Source organism: Lepisma saccharinum, unplaced genomic scaffold (assembly GCF_977018435.1).
Source record: "Lepisma saccharinum unplaced genomic scaffold, izLepSacc3.1 HAP1_SCAFFOLD_64, whole genome shotgun sequence".
NCBI classification, from domain to species: domain Eukaryota; kingdom Metazoa; phylum Arthropoda; class Insecta; order Zygentoma; family Lepismatidae; genus Lepisma; species Lepisma saccharinum.
The window spans coordinates 585,362-606,870 of NW_028142911.1; the positions used below are offsets into that span (position 1 = coordinate 585,362).

The 21,509-nt window shown below is 36.7% G+C and overlaps 1 protein-coding gene across 1 annotated transcript; it reads left to right on the plus strand.

Annotated features, from left to right (window-relative positions):
* The first annotated feature begins 3,701 nt into the window (after positions 1–3,701).
* Positions 3,702–4,127, plus strand: LOC145982291 (uncharacterized). The gene has a single exon (XM_083115863.1). The coding sequence runs from the start codon at positions 3,702–3,704 to the stop codon at positions 4,125–4,127; it is 426 nt and encodes a 141-aa protein (XP_082971989.1).
* Positions 4,128–21,509: the final 17,382 nt, after the last annotated feature.

A 21,509-nucleotide genomic window follows, 5' to 3' on the forward strand; every position in this document is an offset into this window, starting at 1 on the left:
CTTCGCTTACAAAGTTTGCCTGACATCTCACACACCTTCACAATTATCTAAATACCATGTATGTGCATTTTATGGGACTGTATGCGAAAATATACCTGAGTCTTCAAACCGGCTATTCATATTATTCACGAAAGAAGAAAATGCTTTGGAACATGGTTATCCTTAACTCCGAAACTATCGTCCTTCAAAGTGAATCAATTGTTTTCGATGCTTAAAGAGTAGCCATGTCTAAATATCTAAGAAAATGAACTGACGAGACGGAACTGAACGGTTCCAGATAATCACGAACCGGAAGCCGTTCCGGTCGGCTACGGTCCATTTCGAGCCCTGACCTCACCTTATGCTTCGTCTGTGTTTGTAAAATAACAATCTACGTGTAAATATTTTGTGCCAAACTTCCTTTGTTTTCGTTTTTGTAATCGGTGTAAAATGAGCGCACAGTACTGTAGGTACTAGGTAAATAAACAAATAATGTGGTGTCCTGAACTACGTTATTTGGGTTAAAGGTATTTTACCAGTATTGTATGAAAGACGGAATTGTCCATTTCCATCATCAAACTGTGCGCAAGGGCAGGAAACAATAAACTGAGAAAAGAAGAGCGCGTCCAACAGCAAGGCGCCTTGAATTCCAGAAGTAAGGTTACGATGAACAGAAATGTATAGCTTACACTACGTACAACGCGGGTTAAAATATTGAAATAATATATATTAGTATTTTAAACGTAATAGTTTTGTAAGACAGTAAATAAATTCTCAAGTCCGACTTCGCCACCCACAAAACACCCCCTCGGGTCCCAGCTGTGAGTCGCGCCCCATAGGTTGAGAAATGATGCGATCCAATGCCTTATTCCCCTTAGCATTTGAGTCGGACAGAAACAAGTTTGGGAAGAATGCTTCTGCAAGCTGTGTCAGTGCATGGCTCCTGGAAGTCTGGAGAAGGGTCGGCGAAGAGTAGGAATCAAGGAAGGAGAAAGATAACGTTTGCTTCCACAAATTAAACTTGCAGTCAGTGGCGTGCCCAAGGGGGGGATTAGTGGCGGTTATAACCCCCCGTTTGGCCCAGCATTCCTAAAAGAAAAATGTCAAAGGTGGGAAAATATGACAAAATGAGGGCAGACTGCCAAGACAAAGTATACGTAACGCCTCCTTTTGTAAACTCCTGGGCACGCCACTGCTTGTAGTAGCATACTTTTACTTGCATTCTCTTATTTTAAGTTTGCAGTTGCACCAGCAGGCAAGTTGTCCTTCACTATGTTTATAACTTTGCCATACACAATACAAAATTTAAGGATTGAAAGAAAATCGCTAAGGAGACCTAGGACAACGGCAGAATATAAAATTGCACGGCGTACTTCGGCGACAACATAAAGGGGATAAGTTCTATACAACCTCTCACCTCACTGAAAGCAATAAACGATCTTTCAAACCCATATATTTTATCTTCATATGTTTTTATGGGTATCACTGTAGTTGAGCCTGTGACATTTTGTAAGCTAAGCCTAATGGCGGCAAGCGACTAAAAAGTTGGGAGTTGTGTTAATCACGGAGGAAAAAAGAAGTTTCTCATACATTTTTAAAGCGCACACCGCGCTCTTTTACTAGCACATATCTGCGTTTCTTATCGCTTTTATTTTCTATTCAAACTCATGTAGTTGTGGAAGAAGGGTTTCCTTTAAATAACAATGCGCTAAAGCCCGGATTTTTATGTAATATCAACCCCTAAAATATGTACATAAATATGTAATAAAAATGTCTGAAATATGTAAAAAATATGTAAATTCATATTGAAATATATACTATAAATATTTATTCCAAACGTTACTTCCTATTTTTGTTACATTTTTTCCTCACAAAGGGATATGTTTATTTCAAAAAGACTTACAAAAATTGAAGTTACAATATTACAATGCTTACATTAAGTATTTTTTATGTTCTTATAGAGCAAAAATATTAACAACAATTTGAATATATTCAATATTTAATATACAAGGTCACCAGGTACCATTCAAAATGTTCAGTTGTAAATTTTCGTTGCCCAAATGTTTCATTCAAAAAGCACTTACAAAAATGCAGGTTACCTTTCATCTTGGGGCAGGCACTGTATTCAATTATTTAACTTACAATATGTTACCAGGTACATTTCCAAATGTTCAGAAGTAAATGTTTGTCGCCGATCAGATAATATGTTCTTGTACGCAGAGAAACTTCTCTCCACGTCACAAGAAGTAACCGGAGCGTACTTCAGGAAGTGAATGTGGTTGGGAGAAATATCATTGGGAGGGTTAACTGTTTCACCATTGAGAATGCGGCTCACTGTAAATAAGCTGACGTAACCTGGGTTTCTTTCAGTCACTGCGTCAAATTTTCTTCGAGCTTTCTCTCCCACATCTCCTCCAACAACAGACAGTTTCTTTCTTGCATCCTCATATATATCCATGGCTTCCAGGAGAGGAAGCCCAACAGTTTCAAGTTTTTTTATGCTTGTATCAATCCAACCAAAATTGCTGTTTATGTATGCCATATCGCAAGCAAGTTTGGTGTCCTTGAAGAGATTTTGAGCAGTGCGGACCGATACAGCTGAGTCTGCCGAAAATGAGTCAAGCATAGATTTCACTTCTTCAAAATGTTCGTTGTAAAATTTACTTGCCCGGATCCAAGTGCCCCATCTAGTAAGCATAGGTTCCGGAGGAAGTGGTACACCTGGCAATTGTTCCTTGTAAACTTGCACACGTTGTGGTGCCTTCAGAAACACCTTTTTCGTGGAAGAAATAAGTTGGTTGACTTCCGGGAAATTGCCTCTCACCTCCTCAGCAATGGGTTGGAGAGCATGTGCCAAGCAAGTAAAGTGGATCAAGTTAGGATAAAACACTTTAAGTGCCGTAGCAGCTTTTAACATGTATGACGCACTGTCTGTGAACATCAGAAGAACTCTCTCTTCTTGTACGCCATCCGGATACAACAATTTAAGACTGTCATTCACAAATCGTGCTATGGTGGAATGATTAGTACGCTCTAGAACTTTGCATGCAATGAGATGTGGTGTAGATGTAGAATCAGCAATTAGCGTTCCAACAATGAAATTACTTACATACCGTCCCAAAGCATCAGTTGTTTCGTCGATGGAAATCCACACATAAGAACTGCCTACTTCTGCCCTAATTGATTCTAAAGTTTCTTTGTAGGAATGTGGAAGATATCGTTTTCGAAGGGTTGACTCGTCAGGAAGTTTACGGCCACAAATTTTTTCCAGAAAATCCCGGAACTTCGGTACTTGAATTTTATACCAAGGGATGTTTGCTGCAATCATTGCTTCGCACATTTCCTTGTAAAACACACTGAATGAAGAATCCTCTTGCATCTGGGTTAGTAAAACTTGCTTCTTTTCACTCCGTAGTTGTTTGTTTTTCACATGAAGTGAAGTGCGAACATGTTGATCTAATTGAGACTTCATAGTGCACCCAACTTTTTTATCGCACACTCGACACAAAATAACTTTACCATCCGTAGACAATGCATCATCGACTGCTATCCAAGATCGCAACTTTTGAGATAACGAGGAGGTAGGCGGAGCCATTCCAGCTTTCTACAGTTAAAACACTGTTTAAATACTGAAGCAAGCTCTTCTTAAAACTCCAATGGTTAAAATGAAAAGGCGACGAAATATACTCTATCTGATCAAAAATATCCGGACACCAGTCAAAATGTGTGTTGTGCATAGTAGGCCACACTGTGGTGCCATCTACAGTGAGGTGAGGCAAGCAAGGGGCCACTACAGGCAGCATAGTGCACGAGACAGCAGAATGGGTCCGTTGAAGGAACTTACAGACTTCGAACGTGGTGAAGTGATTGGGTGCCACAGGAGTAACAAGTCAGTGCGCGAGATATCCACCCTCCTAAACATCCAGAAATCCACTGTCGTCGATGTGATAGTAAAGTGGAAACATAATGGGACGTGTACAACAGCAAAACGTTCTGGCCAAGCGCCCATGTTGACAGACAGAAACCGCCGAGTGTTGAATAGGGTAGTACGAGAGAACCGGAAATCAGCGATCGCCACCATCACGCAGGAATTCCAAACCAGGGCAGGATGTAATCCTAGCAGCATGACTGTGCGACGTGAGGTATGACGACTCGGTTACCATTCACGAGTAGCTGCCCATAAGCCCCACATCACCCAATGAAACGCGGTGCGCCGCCTCGCATGATGTAAGGAGAGGCGACACTGGTCATTAGAACAGTGGAAATCCGTGATGTGGAGTGACGAATCGCGTTATACCATGTGGAAATCTGATGGTTGTGTGTGAGTGTGGCAAAAGCCTTATGAACGACATTTATCATCCTGTGTTGTGCCGATAGTTAAATTCGGTGGAGGTGGGTTGAGAGTATGGACATGTTTTTCCTGGAATGGGCTTGGTCCCCTCGTTGCTCTGCATGGTACTGTCACGGCACATCATTACGTTGACATTTTACAAACGTTCATGCCGCCTACCATCGAAGAACAGTTCGTGGATGATGATTGCGTGTTTCAACATGACGATGCACCCGTCCACACTGTGAGCCATGTGGGACAGTGGTTTCAAGAGAACAAAGTCCCACTTATGGCCTGGCCTGCGCAAAGCCCCGATTTGAATCCCATTGAACATCTCTGGGATGTTTTGGAACGCTGACTTCGTGCCAGACCATGCCGACAAACATCCACTGCTCTTCTCATCTCGGCACTCCGCGAAGAATGGGCCGCCATTCCCCAAGATAACTTTCTCCACCTGATTGCCAGTATGCCTGCGAGAGTGGAGGCTGTAATCAAGGGCAAGGGTGGCTCCACACTGTATTGATTGCCAGTGCATCCGACGGAGGATGCTTCGAACTTCACGCCCTAATTCCAGTGAGTGTCCGGATATTTTTGATCACATAGAGTATATACGAAATTCTATGGTTGAGTTAATAATACTTCATTCAAGATTTGTTGCCGCCGGCTGCAAAAATCAAAACGATCACAACAATGTACGGATGAAAGGTAAGTGCCTCTCAGCGTTGTACTTGCCGCCTTCCATTGTTGGTTCTCTTCGTTCGCTCATAAAGCATAGAGTAAGAGAGGATTGGCAGAGGGAATGGAGCTCTTCCGAGAAGGGTAGGAGACTATACCAGTTCATGCCGAACACGAACGAGCCTTTGGTGCATAAAAACAAGGGGTTCTCAAGGGGCTTGATCCATTTTCTCACGGGCCACGGCCCATACGGCACCCATCTTTTAAAAACGGAGAGACGAGACAACGATCTCTGCAGGTCCTGCACGACGGAAATCGACACCCCAGAGCACAAGGTATTTTTCTGCCAAGCTTCGGACGAAATTATCATCGCAGCGAGGCGGGAACTTCCCCACACGGACGTCTACAATCTGCTAAGGAGTCCACATTTTGATAAACTAAATGCTCTGGCAGACACGGTGTCCCATGCGGAGCTGAAGATATTCATGCGAGATAATCGCCGGCGACCTTTTGCCCCCCTGCCCCGCCCAGTCCCCGCCGAAACACCAAGAAGGAATCCGAGGAGAGGAATCCCTGCGCCCCCTCCCGAGCCCCTCCCCGAAGAGGAGTCGCCGGAGGGTGCGTCGGGGCGTCGCTGCTGCGATGTCGCCGCTGGACGAAGGAGGCGGCCGAGAGAAGAAAAATCCACCCACCCCGCACGCCTGGGGAGCGACACAGGAAGTACATGAGACGGATGGAACGGCGTTAGGAGGAACAGCAGTGTTGAGTAAATGATCTCAGCTCGATCCCCAGGGAGGACCAAAAAATGCTAAAGAAACAAATTTAAAAAATTAATTTAAAAAGGGAAAAAATGAGTAAATAAATCCCAAAACAAGAAACTGACATCCCGGGAGCTTCCCTTCTGGAGATTTTTAATTTATTTAAGAAAGCTTATCTGATCAAATTAGATCAAATAAATGAATCACCGCTGGAAGCCAGTGGACTCCCTGGAAGTTGAGCTCGGGACTGAGATTAGAATTACAATTTGGGATTATAATTTAACAACATCTAATATTTAACAACATCTGTTTTTCTTATGTAATATATTAGTGTTTATATTTCTTGTACTTTGAACATATATGGTTTTGACAGGTGAAGGTAATAAAGGGATATTTTTAGTTTCATAAACATTAATCACTCCCGTTACATTGATTGGATGATTGAATGATAATGTAATAAAACAAAAAGTTATGACCCCTGGTAGTGGGACGGGCGTGATAGGATGCCATTTTATAATGTAGAGAAGCAACGACAATAAAGCATCTTTCTTCACACGGACATTGCTCCTTGTCCGTCGTGATCCCTTGTCCCCTCCCTGGAATGCAGACGCTGCACTCTTGCATGGACGTGTGCCAGATCAGCAGTTGTGCACGCGGCGGTAACGACCCTAAAGAATTCAAATACAAATACAAATATCACACTCCAAAATTTTAATTTTATCTCTTCTTTCTAATTAATGAATAACAATCAGTGTGGGCGCAGGATGCGGCCTTTCTTTGGGCTCCCTGCTCTGGTATGCCAGACTGGGGTTCTGGACTTGTGAGTTGGGCTCTGTGGGTTTGATGAGGAAAATAATCTTGTACATCAAACCGCTCTGGAATGCCGGAGCGGAACCTTCTGCGACTCCAATATTATGCATGCTTGTCTCACTGCCAGGGAAACGTTATCGAGAATGTTATTGAGGATGTTCTTCATGATGTTGTTAAAATAATATTATTAATATTGTTATGTAATGTAATGTCATCTGTTCTGGATTCCAGAACAGATATAATATCACATAAAGTATTGTATATATCAATTATATCATGTATATATTCCCTGTATAACATTACAATTTATTATTATTATACCTATTTTAAAATGCAAATAGTAATAAATAGAGGAAATAAAGTCGGGGGAACCGTCAAATTCGGAGCAACTGACGTCCTGGTATATTTTTAGGAACCAGGACAATAAGACCATACCCTCGAATGTAGGCGGGAGGAGCCGGGCTTACTTCGGGGGTTCCCCCCCTTATTACATGTATTGAATAGCTGTATATTTGTGTATGATTGTTGTTTATAGTTGATAATTGTCTAAATTATATGATAATGCAAATTCAGTATGTAATGTAATAATGTAATAAAGGGAATTATTATCTCTTCGTTCGCTGTGTGTTGCTTGCCGCTCCATGTTACAAACTGGAAACTGAAACACTGTCGAATCTTGATGTAATTGTTACGAATCAACGAACTGCTATGTACGTACAACGAAGGCAAATCGCTCTTTTAAGTTACTATATTTTTTTAGACCTGGAAATGGGGAGGGGAAGTGAGAAGATACTTTTTTAACTAGTAAGCCAAAAGTTCATTGGATTTTCCTCTTAAGGACTGTTTTATGTAAAAAATATTTCATATCTTAGGAATATGTAACATTTAGTAAAATATGTAAAAATATGTAATATAAAACTTCACTGTGACATCTCTACTGACGTAATTCGTCAATATATTTTAATTCCACGCTTGTACATATAAAGGAAAAAATATGTAATTACATAGAAATCCGGGCTTTAGTTATGACTAATTCGACTAAAATATCGGGATAAAACTAGAGTTCATCTTCATCTTCGCGATTTGCCAAAAGTGGAAGAAAAGTGAAGTAAAATCAAATCAATTAATCAATTAGTAGTGTGTCATTAAAAGTCGAGCATTATTTTCTCCGTCGTTATTTAGATAACGATACGATACGCAGTCTCAGTCATGCATCACGATGCCGGGGAATACATATTCAGCTTCTGGAAATGTCACTTATACATTTGGTTAATGAATTTTTCAAATATACGCTCTCCTTTCTCTCTCTTCCCCCTACACGTGTGCATGTGCAGACTAATTCATATGGGAGTGCCTAAAGGGGTGTTTCAGTTGACTATCTGGACAATGTTAGCCTATTTGTCACAAGTTAATTTTCCCCTGTCATGGAAACCATAAGGTGTGTGAAGATGAAATTTTAACTTATGGTTTATGAGTATGCGTTTTCACATGAGCACACGTTTTCTTATTTTTGTGAAGATTACGTTATTTACACATAAATATATCTAATTAGAATTCAGTAACGCAACTGATATGCAAGAAAAACTGTATGCCATGTCTAGTAAATGGAATAATAATAAAGAGAATATTGATCTATTTTACCTACTTTGTGATGAATACTATAAATGTTGTGAGGTTGAAAAGTTTGTACTTCGCTAAAACACGGGACGTTAGAGATTTTATTGCCACAGCCAATTCCTGACGCGCACTTCTTCTCTGTGGAGGCAATGGAAACTGTTTGAGGAAATCTAATAAAACAGGGGAAAGTCAAAATTCTACAAATAACTAAGTTGGTACTTTCTTCAGCATTCCTTGGCACTTTCTATTTCTTTTCAACCGATAGCTGCACTGAGTTCACTATTCGAAGAGAAATTTACAAAAACCAGATAATTATTTATTATTACCCACACAGATTGATTTGATGGCACCCAACAAATGTCAAACATTTCGTTAATTTCCATCATTGTTGTTTCTACTGCTTGACCACTCTAGAACAGATCCTTTTAATTTTTTCTGTTTTGACTGAACATAAAGTAAAGTGCATCCATAAAATATTTAGGGTACAATGACTATCTTTCTTAAAACATCTTGAAGAGCAAGCTCGAAATTATGACTCAAACAGTGAATGACTGTCATTCCATTCAAAGTACACGTTCAGAAGGGGACATTTTCTTCCCATGGTTGGGAATGAAAATATTAATGTAGAGCAGGGCATGGGAAAAATAGAGGGGGGGGAATTCCCCGGTTCACCCCTTCATTCGAATACTGCTTCATCCATCCGATCCTATTATCATTCACCTTCATCTTCGTGATTAGCCAAAAGTAGAAGAAATGCGACGTCAAAAAAATCAAATCAATCTGACTCTACTTCAAACCCTGTTTTCTCTAACGTAGACTGTTGCACCACTACAAACATCGCACTGATTACGTAGATCATTTTGCAAACTATTGTGGGTATTGTTAGCATTGTATTATTATTGTTTTGTCAAAATAGTTTGCTTGACACTCGTTAAGCAATCAAGGATTTCCTCTTATCACTGGTGAATCCCGAACGAAGGGTCATCTTTCTAGGCGGATTCCAACTTTGGCTGCAAGTCGTTTCACTCTTCTGTTTTTAACTTTAGAACGATCCGACCATTAAAATTCAAATTTCGAGACAGCAGGGGATACATTATTTTCATTGTTATAATGGTACTTTCTAACTAACTAACTAACTCTCTAGCCTTCTTAAACCCGAAGGTTCATGGCTGCAGCAACACAGGCCTTCCATCTGTCCCTATCTTGAGCAAGATCTATATACTCTTTTCCATCCATACCGATTTCCTTTAGGTCCATCTCAACGTTGTCTCTCCATCTTTTCTGGGCCTTCCTACAGGTCTCTTACCATCTGGTTTCCCAACAAGAATCCTGTAAACTCCTCCTTCCTCTCCCATTCGTGCCACATGGCCTGCCCACCTAAGTCTTCTTGATTTAATTATTCTAATAATATCTGGACATGAGTACAAATTATGTAGTTCTAAATTATGTAACCTTCTCCTCTCACCTGTCTCCTCATCCCTTTTAGGTCCAAATATTTTCCTAAGGATCTTATTTTCAAATACTCTCAATTTATGTTCCTCTTTCAATGTAAGGGACCAAGTTTCACACCCATATAATAGTACAGGCAAAATTACTGTTTTGTATATTTTAACTTTTAGTTTCTTAGATATTAAACGAGAAGACAAAAGTTTATGAAGAGAGAAGTAACATGCATTTCCTGAATTAAGCCTACTTTTTATTTCCTCTTTAATATAATTTTCATTTGTTAATATTACTCCTAAGTATTTGAATTTGGAAACTGGTTCAAACGAGTTGTTATCAATAATTAGATTTTGATTATTACCTAACACTTCGTTTCGGCCTGTAAGCATATATTTAGTTTTCTCTTTGTTAACTTCCAAACCTATTTCTTTAGCAGTTTTGAAAAATATTTTAGCATTATTCTTAATTGTATTCACATCATCCCCCAGTAAGTCTACATCATCTGCATATGCTAACAACTGAGTCACACCATTTAATTTTAGTCCTTCTTTAGTTTCTTTTACCTTCCTTACAGCATATTATAAGGCAAAATTAAAAAGCAATGGAGATAATGCATCTCCTTGTTTTAACCCATCATGAATTGTAAATTTGTCAGACATATTATTACCCACACGAATTTTACTTTCTGTATCACTGGTGCATATTTTTATCAATCTAACAAGCTTCTTAGGTATTCCAAACTCTACTAATATATTATATAATTTATCTCTTTTGACCGAATCATATGCTTTTTTGAAATCAATGAATAGCTGATGGACATTTTGATTATATTCCCACTTTTTTTCAAGTGTCTGTCTGATGTAAAAAATTTCATGTGTAGTTGATCTGTTACGTTTAAATCCACATTGATAATCACCTATAATTTCATTAGCATATGGGGTTAGTCTTGTTAAAAGAATGTTAGACAATATTTTGTATGTTGTTGAGAGTAGAGAAATTCCACGGTAATTATTGCAGTTCATTTTATCACCTTTTTTAAACACAGGAACAATTATGGATTCTTTCCACTGTTGAGGTATTTCTTCTTTATTCCATATTAAACAAATTAATTTATGAATTTGACATATTAATAAATTTCCACCATATTTAATTAACTCAGCTGGTATTAAATCAATGCCAGGTGCTTTGTTATTCTTTAGCCTTTTAATAGCATCTTTAACTTCAGTCAAGTTAGGTTCTGGAACTAAAGGTTCTGCTGTGTGGACTTCATTTACTTCTGATTTATCTCCTACATGGACATTTAAAAGGTCATTAAAGTAGTTCTTCCATCTATTTAGAATATCGCTTGGGTCAGCTAGAAAATCATTGTCTTTACCTTTTATCAAGTTTACTTTAGGTTGCCACCCCTTTCTAAATTCATTTACACCTTTATATAAATCTCTGATATTTTTATTTTGCTGTTTGTTTCAATTTCGTTAATTTTGCTTTTCAAGTAATCTCTTTTTTTACTTCTAAACGTGCGGTTAACTTCTCGCTTTATTCTATTATAATTGCTTAGATTTGTATCATCCGAGTTATTTAACCACCTAAGTCAAGCCTGATTTCTTATTTCTATTAGATTATGACATTCATTATCAAACCATGGCTTATTTTTTCTTGGTTTATGGTATCCTATACTTTCTTTAGCTGCTGATTCAATTGCAATACGTATGTGCTCCCAATTCTTATTTACGTCTGTTTCATTTATATTTTCATCATCATTTAAATCCTGCAAAACATCAACACTGGCAACCACCGTGCGCACTCCTATGCACTCACATATCAATTTTAATTTGCTTCATATGTACAAGACGTTGTTTGAAAGTGTGTTAATATCGGGTGTTTTATAGACGAAAAAGTAAATATATATATATATATATATATATATATATATATATATATTGGTTACTAGGACTCCCTGTTGGCGTAGTAGTAAACGTCGTCGCCTTGTAATCAAGGAGTCCCGTGGTCGATAACCAGTTGAGACATAAAATGGTTCGGATCCCAGTTTAAACTGTACGTCTAGTCCCGATTATCCATACTGTATGTAAAGTGGACTTAAAACACGAACTCGATCAATCTATCAATTTGTTTACTGAAAGGTGCTATTCGGAAATGTGCAAAGCGTTTTCGTTACTTAAGAAAAAATATCCAAGTTTAACCAACAAAATTATAATCAAAACGTTGTTTTATATATCTCGGCTATGACTGCCTGGAAAAGTAAAAGGACGCCACGATTGTTAAATGTCGGTCAACTCATTAGCACAATAAATTCTGGGTTCGAATTCCTATGTCAGTTTAATCTGTCTTATGTGGCAAATAAATAATCAATTAGAGCCAGAGATATAAGTAGTGGGAAAGTACATATTATAAAATCGATAAATGAAGAGGTGTTTTGACTGTATAGAAATATTTAAAACTAAGGCAAAATGTCTATAAAATTTTATTGTTACTGTGTAAAACCTACGATTTTTGTAAAAAAATGCTTCTGAGAAAAGAAGACCCCCCCATTGATGTGACAAAACCTAAATTTGCTAAAATTGCTGTTTATAAATTTGTAAAAAATATGGCTTTTCTCAATATTGTTTTAACTACACTAAAAACTAATCCAAGATACTCTTAAGAACTACACCCACACACATCTACCCACACATACCTACACACACCTACACACACTTACCCACACATGCACACACACGTCTATATCTGCTTACTTTTATTGCATCATGTTGTGCAAACAAATTATTATTCAATATTATGCAACAAATTATTAGACGTGTTTTTTTTTCTGATTGGTTGGTTATGACATCATGGGTGGTTCACTGTTTCAGATGCGGTCCGCGCTTTGGCTATTTAAAGAGTTCTTGCATTACAGTACAGTTAATATTGTGAGAATAGTTGAAGTGTACAGAAGTGTTGTTCCAGTGCTCCTCATATTATAGCTCTGTTTGGTTTGATATAGTCATTTTCTTATTATTTATATGAAACATATTTCTAGTATATTGAACAAGAATCTTATATTTAGTATACAAAAGTCTGATATTTGCTATATTTAGCTGTAATTAGTTTATATTTAGAGTTTTGGCCTGCAGCTGTTGGAATCTGTTTCTGTGTGTTTTACAAGATCAATACATAGCACACGCTATTGGGTCACTGACACCGACGTGCCTGTACTAACACGCAATTGAGAAAGGTCACTGTTTTTCTGTCGATCAATACTTATTCCACCTTCGTGCACGTAAGCTATTGGCATTATAATTTGCGATAGTTTTATTAAGTATAAAATTTTGATTTGAATCCCGAGAAATCTGATATAATAAACCTAGGATAAAAATTAATAATATTAACATATTAAATATATACAATAATTATACAAAGTACACTGCTGAACCCAATTCATATTTTATATTAAATATAGAGATTTAATTTGAAGCCCAAGAAATTTTATAACTAATAACAAAAAAAATGCCAAATCAAAAATATTGTGATCAATGCAATACGAATATATTTAGCTCTAATTGGGCTAGGCACCAAAAAAATTGTAATCCCGACAAATGCAGAACTCCCACAAAAATTTGCCCTAAATGTCATAGAAAATATAGTCTGGAATATTTCTTATATAAACATAAATATAATTGTTCTGCACAGTTTTCTACTTTATCACAGCCATCTACATCTTCATCTGGTCTAAAAAGAAAACTTGAAACCCCTATTAATTATAAACCACCAAAGCAGCTTCGCTATACACCTATTCATAGTAGTTTTAATAGCCAACTAAGTGATTACCGTTTTATATCAGCTCCAAAATGTGATATTGAAAATTTTTTAAACAATATAAATCCTGATATGCAAGCTATTCTAAATGTACAAAATAACTCTTATAAACTGTCTTTCAAATTATAAAGATATATCACATCCTGAATTAATTAATTATTTTGATACCAGTGAATTGCCAGGCCATCTGAATATTCACCCCCACAACAAAAAGGTGCCTGGCAAATTAAAAGATGAGACACTTGGCGATGTTATTGTAGGATTTGCTGGGTTAAGAGCTAAGATGTATAGTTTTAAAACATGTAGTGGTGCTATTGCCAAAAAAGCTAAGGGCGTTGGTAGAGATACTGTAGATAAAGAGCTCGAATTTGAAGATTATAAAAATTGTCTCATGTCACAGAGGTTAATTAAAACATCAGAAAATAGAATCCAGAGTGTGGATCAGTTGTTAACTAGCAATATTGTAAGAAAAGTGGCTCTAGACCCACATGACAATAAGAGATGTATTTTATCATGTGGTGTACATACTCTACCGTGGGGTCATTGTGACCTGAGAAGTGATAAACAATGCCCAATAACAGAGCATGATTTGAAATAAATAAAACATGCCAATGAATTTATTTGGATTTAAAAAAAGCTATTATGGACCTGCCGACACCAGCACCCTCTCCTGATATAATATTTAAACTAACTGGTTTGCAAATTATTCATCTCAATAGCATACTTACAGATGTTGATGATAAAACAGGTAAAACATTACACATATTTAACAATAATTTAAACCACTACCAATTACCTATAGGTGGTCAATTACAATTTATTACAACTCCCGAGGGTGATGTCAAAATTTCAGTAGGGAGAAATATTTATAAAATTAAGCACTCAAACATGATTTCTGGTACTCTATATACCGTTTCTGCCGGTGATTGTTTATATATTGAGATCCCCGGATATTATGACAAACTTATACCTTTTTTTATAGAATTAAGAATTAGATATTCAATAATAAATAACCCCTGAAATAAAATAAAAATAAAAATGCCTAATGATATATTTGGCCATACAAGACATGAAGATCACAGTGATGAGATTCTGATGCTTGATGTCAGAGTGAAAAAATTAAGAAGTGATTTACAAGTTTTACAAAGCACACTCAATGCCAGTCTTCAACTAGAAATTACAAATTTACAATCACAATGCATGGACCCTCTTCTTAAAATTGATTCAGAACTTAAATTATTGCTTCAAAAATATACTGATTTGGCAACATTGGATAATTTTCAAAATTTAGAGGAGGCTATAGCAACTCTTCAAGCCAAATTAAAAACTCAGAATACTAACTCTGAGCAATTGAAACAACAATTAGAAGAGCAAATTGATAGTGTTCAAACACAGCTCCAAACAATTGTCAAAAGCATAAAATCACAAGAAGATTTTGATCTAGTATTTTCCACTCTAAAATAACAAATTCAATCACTACAGATACCTAATCTGGACACCTTGAACAATGCCATAGCCGAGGTTAAAAAAAAGATTGAGACACTTGAAAATTTTATGAACAACTTACCATCTTCTGATGCTCTGAGTGCTATAACTCGTAGTGAAGCTAACATCAAACTGCAACTTGAAACATATGAAGATTTTGGAAAAATTCAGAGTACCTTGAAGGTACAATAGCAGCAGTACAAAGTGATCTGACAAATGTACAAGAAACACTAGATTCTCGCTTGCCTGGTATTGTAGACACTCTTGTCAGTGTTCAGCAACAGATCACCAAACTTGAAAACCTCAACACCGAATCTGGGCTATCTCATTTTCATCACTTGATCGATGATATCCAAACAAAACTTGAATTTTACAACAACCGACACCTACTCAGGCAGACATAACCCTGCTCCAAGATGCTATGCGTAGTGTGGCTGACGCTAGTGAATTAAATAGTGTGAAATTAGCACTCGAATCTTTGCAGAATACTGTATCCAATTTGCCTACATCTCAGGAACTTAAAAATATTAAGAGATCAGTAAATCGCATACTAAAATAAGAAGATATCAAGAATATGCAGACAGAGATCAAACAGATTACTCAGACAGTGGCCGCTCTACCAACCAATCAACATATTAATGAACTGCATGCTTTATTTGAGGATATCAGAAGACAAGTCCATGATCTTACAGCTCAAAATTCAAAATTGGCAGTTGTTGAAAATTTACAGCAAATTGTAGCTAATATCAAGCAGCAACTAGGGACCATGGAATACAACCAAGCAAATACTCTGTCTGTTTTTGCCACCCAGCTTCAAGAAATTGTGCAACAATACAAAAAAACTTGCTGTAGACATAAGAATAAAACCTGGCCACGATGAAATTGTTAGGACTATCAACGAGCATCTTGAATCTGTAATAAATAGATTGCTTACAGCAGAAAAAGAAATAACTGGCCTAATCGAGAATCCTAAGCATACAGTAATCCTTGAATTAAACAGTATCCCTAACAATGAATATAATTCACCATTTACACCAGGTGGGAAACTGTATAAGCTGTCCCCTGCACCATTTTATTACTAGTTTTTTGTTGGAGGTACACTTAGACCAATTAAGATTAAATATTGGCTACAACCACAAGCACACCACTACCCTACCTTATCAATAACAAATGCTGACAACAAACCAAAAGTCACCAATATAGAGTTAGAAGATTTTACAGATCCCAATACATTAGAAACATCTTATGCTGAAGATGATGGATCTCTGGAATTTAAAATTCAAATAGGATACAAATTATATTTAGAAAATCCTGTAGTATCGGCTGCTGAACACCCTATAGTTGCAATATTCTTGTTTACATACTATGTCTAGACAAATTATTGTTGATGAATTACACAAACCAGCCAGACATATTTTTAAGAGACTGCCAGTGGTTACAAAATGAATAGATGATTTATGGCAGTCTGACTTGGTGGAAATGGCCCCTCACCTAAAGGCGGGACAGTTGAAAAATTTAGACAAGGTCAACAAATGATACAAGTATATACTTACTGTCATAGATACATTTTCAAAATTTGCCTGGGCATTGCCGCTCAAATCTAAGACTGGAAAATGTGTTACAGAAGCTTTCAGGACAATTATTAATCAGAGTGGAAGATCACCCCGCTATCTACAATTAGATAATGGCAAAGAATTCTATAACTTGGTGTTCCAACAATTTATTAAAAACCATTCAATAAAACATTACTCGAGTTACAGTGATCTCAAGGCCTCTATTGTAGAAAGATTCAACAGAACTCTAAAAAATCATATGTATAAAAAATTTACCCTTCAAGGTAATTATAAATGGCTTACTATCCTACCAGAACTTTTAGATAGATATAATAATTCAGCTCACACTACAATCAACATGAAACCCTCTGAGGTAACTTCATCTGATGAGCAAAAATTGATCAGTACTGTTTACTATCCTAGATACCAACCAACAACAAAAAAAGCTAAATACAAAGTTGGTGATCAAGTAAGAATTAGCAAATATAATCACTTATTCAAAAGAGGTTTCACAAGAAATTGGAGTACCGAATTATTTACAGTGGTTCAAGTTAAACCTGGGGCTCGTAATATATATATAATAAAAGATCACCGAGGACAAATTCTCAAAGGCAGGTTTTATGAAGAAGAACTTAACAAAACTATGCAGAGAGACACATATCTTATAGAAAAAGTTATTCGCAAAAAAGGCAACAAAATACTGATCAAATGGCTAGGTCTCCCAGAACACAGTTGGATCGAGGAAGACAAAGTGATACTATGAACACCTGGGATGTTATAAAAAGACTACCAGATCCTGAACAGGAGAATAAGAGAAATGGTAAGCTGCTGCCTGATAATATTAGATGTCTTATTGTTGCGCCATCGGCCTGTGGTAAAACTACACTAATGATTGATAATTTTTTATTGGCACCTAACTGGTTAGACTGGAAAAATAGACATTTGTATGTCTTCTCTAAGAGCTTAGAACAAATAAAATATCAGCAGCTAATGAAGCTATATGATGGACAGGATATAGCCACTTTTGAATCATATGTTAAACCACTTCATGAATCATGGAGTTTTGGACTATTAACCACTGTTAATTAACAGTGGTTAATAGTCCAAAACTCCATGATGAATAAATCACCACTGATTAGATACAAAGAACACTTCATGAATGTCTCGATAACTCTGTTGTTGTATTTGATGATATTATACTGGAAAACCAAAACAAGGTTAGACATTTTTTTACACAGGGCCGACACAAAAACATAGATTGCTTCTACCTGGCACAGACTTTTTCTAAAATTCCAAAACAGCTGATAAGAGACAACAGCAATTTTATATGTGTGTTTCATCAAGACCATACCAACCTCAAACACATACATGATGAATATGTAGGTGGTGACTTGAGCTACAATAATTTTTCTAAGTTTTGCAGTAGGTGCTGGAACCAGGATAGTTATGGGTTTGTTACAATTAATATGACAAAAAAACCTAATAATGGTAAATATAGAAATAAAATTAACAATTTTCTAGACATTGAAATATATATAAATAACAATGAAAAGACCAATTATTGATGATCTTAAATTAAGAGACTATCTTGTAAAAAGATTTAAGGGATGGAAAGTAGAAAACCGAGGTATCTATGAACAACACATGCGCACAGAACAGCCGATTATTGATGCTATAAGTGAACTAGGTAAAAATATCAAAACTGTTACAGAGCAAAATCAAAATTTGATCACAGAGCTTGTACCTGTAGCTGCTAGGAACTCAGGATCCTATTGAATTGGGTCTTCTTGCTCAGAAATATTTAAGCACACCTAAAGACAACAAAGATGAGGTCTTTGGCTTATATGCCGACACAGAGGTTGATGGTAGCATCATACATAGAATTGGCAATTTTAGAGTAACATTTATGGGAGATGATCTAATAGTATATTCGGAATCTCATCTTGGAGAAAGAGGTGGTTTTGTTAAGTATCCTGGCACACCTGGATTGTGGGAACTGATGACTAGGAAGAGACCTGGCAACTATACAGATCAAGATTATGAGCATTACAAAGAAATATTAATAAAATCAGATGCTCTATACCAGAACAATGATCCCACACAAAAAAGAGTCAAGTCTAGCAGTGGAGCAAAATACAACAACTTAATCAAGCCCATATGGTCACAGATCAAGACAGGTAGTGGGATCAAACAATACAACACCTTGCCTAAAGAATTTGTGTGGGTTGATAATGTCAGGAAACTTGTAGATAGGTTGCTGGTGATAGCTGGGGAAGAAAATGCCGGTAACCACAATTTTTACAATGAAAATGTTGGAATTATGAACATGATAAGCACCAAATTGTCTAATTTTATAGTGAATGACACTAAGGGGATTGTATATCTTATAAAAATTATTAATACTCTACCACCTAAATTTTGGAATATCTCGGAGAGTCGAGGGCTAGTTAATGACATCATAAACAAGTTGCCAATTGAGCTACACATACCAGGCTCTCAGTATTGTGGTCCCGGTACCAAACTAGACCATAGATTAAACAGAGGAGACCCTGGTGTTAATCCTCTAGATGCTGCTTGCAGAGACCATGACATAGCATACAACACACATACCGACCTTGACAAGCGACATGTGGCAGACAAAAAATTAGAAGAGGCTGCATTTGGTAGATTTGTAAGCAAAAATGCTTCTTTGGGTGAAAAAATAGCAGCGTTGGGGACCACCATAGCTATGAACACTAAACAAAAACTGGGGTGGGGGTTGTGAATATGTATATAATAAACCAAAAAAATGAAGGCCAAAGGTGTTATGTATCAGATACCTTATGCAGGTCTCAAATCTCTTAAAACTATTGATAGTCTTCTAACCAAAAAACAGAGCAAGAAGAAAAGTTCTTGTCTTGCCAAGGGACATGGTATGAAATTATTACTTAGTACCCCCAGTTAAAAAAATTACTGCAATCTAGAAAAAAAAAATCACATATAGGTGGATTCATATTTAGTATCCCAGCTATTTTAGCAGCATTGGGGGCTGTGGGGAGCTTGGCTGGGGGATCGGCTGCCATAGCAAAAACAGTAATAGATGCCAGGAAGAATAAGGCAGAATTAGATGAACAAAAGCGCCATAATCTGGCCATAGAAAAACAAGGCAAAGGTGTTAAGAGAGCCATGAATAAGTTAAAAAAAACAAGAGCCGCTTACCAACCAAGATATTGAAGCTTTAATAAAACCACTAGGCATCAAAAATTTTAGAGTATACATGTCCGATTCTTTACCAGAACAACCACTCAAAAAAGAGTGTGGCATAGTTAATTTGGATAAGTACAAAAATCAGGGTACTCACTGGATTTGTTATCTTAAATATTTAAACAATGAGGCATTTGTGTTTGATTCATTTGGAGGTGTTCCACCTGAGAATTTAGTAAAATATCTAAAATCAACTAATCTTTATTATAATAATACCCGTATTCAAAATTTCAAAGATATTAATTGTGGACATCTATGTTTATCTATTATTAGATATCTGTCTCAAATAAATAAACCATCAATTGAAAATTTTCAAAAAGCCTTGTGGTATCTGAAACATCACGGGGGTATTCCATCTCACCAGCCAAAATTCAATATTGAAGCTCAGACTACATGATGATATAGTTTATCCCAAAACAATAGCTCTCAGAGCATTCTATGGCATGTACTTAATACCTAATATTACACACCACAACAACACAATCAAAGTTGGTGACCAAAAAATTGTCATCACTCCAGGGCAATATAATTTGTCTACTTTAAATGCTCAGTTACATAGAGGTATATTGTTAACTCAAAATTCTGTCACTCACAGAGTAGAAATTGTGTCTGCTAGAGAAAAAGTAGATCTGGGTGCTATAGGAGAGCTATTAGGATTCGAAAACAACACAAAACTTGAACCAGCCATAAAACACACTGCTATTAATATACCTAAATTCTTAGCCATAGAAAATCTGAATATTCATTGTAATGTGGCCGAGGGTATGATCACCAAATGAAATGGCATAGGCACTCACAAACAAACTGGCATTATTGCAACATTCAAACCTAACTCTGAATTCATGGAACCGATCATCTATACTCCATCGCCAACATTATATTTTCCTGTGTGCCATAATAGAATAGATTATATTGAGTTGATGGTCACTAATGAAAAAGAAGAATTAGTTGACTTTGCTGGAGCCACAACAACTGCTATCATAGAAATTAATATTTAAATAAAAATACATACAAAAATAAATAAATGAATACATAAATAAATAAAATGGCAAATATTGAGAGTTATGAGTTACAATCATTCCCTCCAAACCGGAGGACCTTTGCAAATTTAAGTCAAGCCAACACAGAGATTGAGGTTGACCTTGATGTAGGAGATGGATTTATACACCCTCACAGAGCAGACCTATATATTAAATTTGATGTTGTCAAGCTCGATGGTACAGATTATCCGGCTAACACAAATATAAAATTGGTAGACAATTTTGTGCCACATCTGTTCTCTGAAATCGAGATCAGAAAACATGGTGTTGTTATAAACAGAGTAGACTATCCTGGTATTACATCTACTGCTTTGGCCACATTAAAATTATCCAAGACCGAGGCCTCATACTACAAAATAGGTGGATTTGAAGCTGGTGATAAAATAATATCTAAGAGCCACACAGTATTGTTTCCTATGCGCCTGTTGCCAGGATTCTTCTCAGATTACAAAGATATTATGTGGAAGGGTGGTTTAAGAATTACATTTAGAAGAGCTGCCAATGATAATAATGCTTTGATGAGGTACAGTTCATTAAATTCTACTGCTGCAGCTCTGCCTAATACTCTACCTGATGAAGGCAAATGCATTATTCAGACTATGGAGCTAAGAATCCCAGTAGTTGAATATGAAGCCAGTTATGCTCTTAAATACAAAGCAGATATCCTAAAAAATCCACAGGTGCCTTTACAATTTTATACATATCAATGTGTGCAGAAGCCTGCCACTGGTAGCTATTATGAATTTGATGCTACAAACTCATT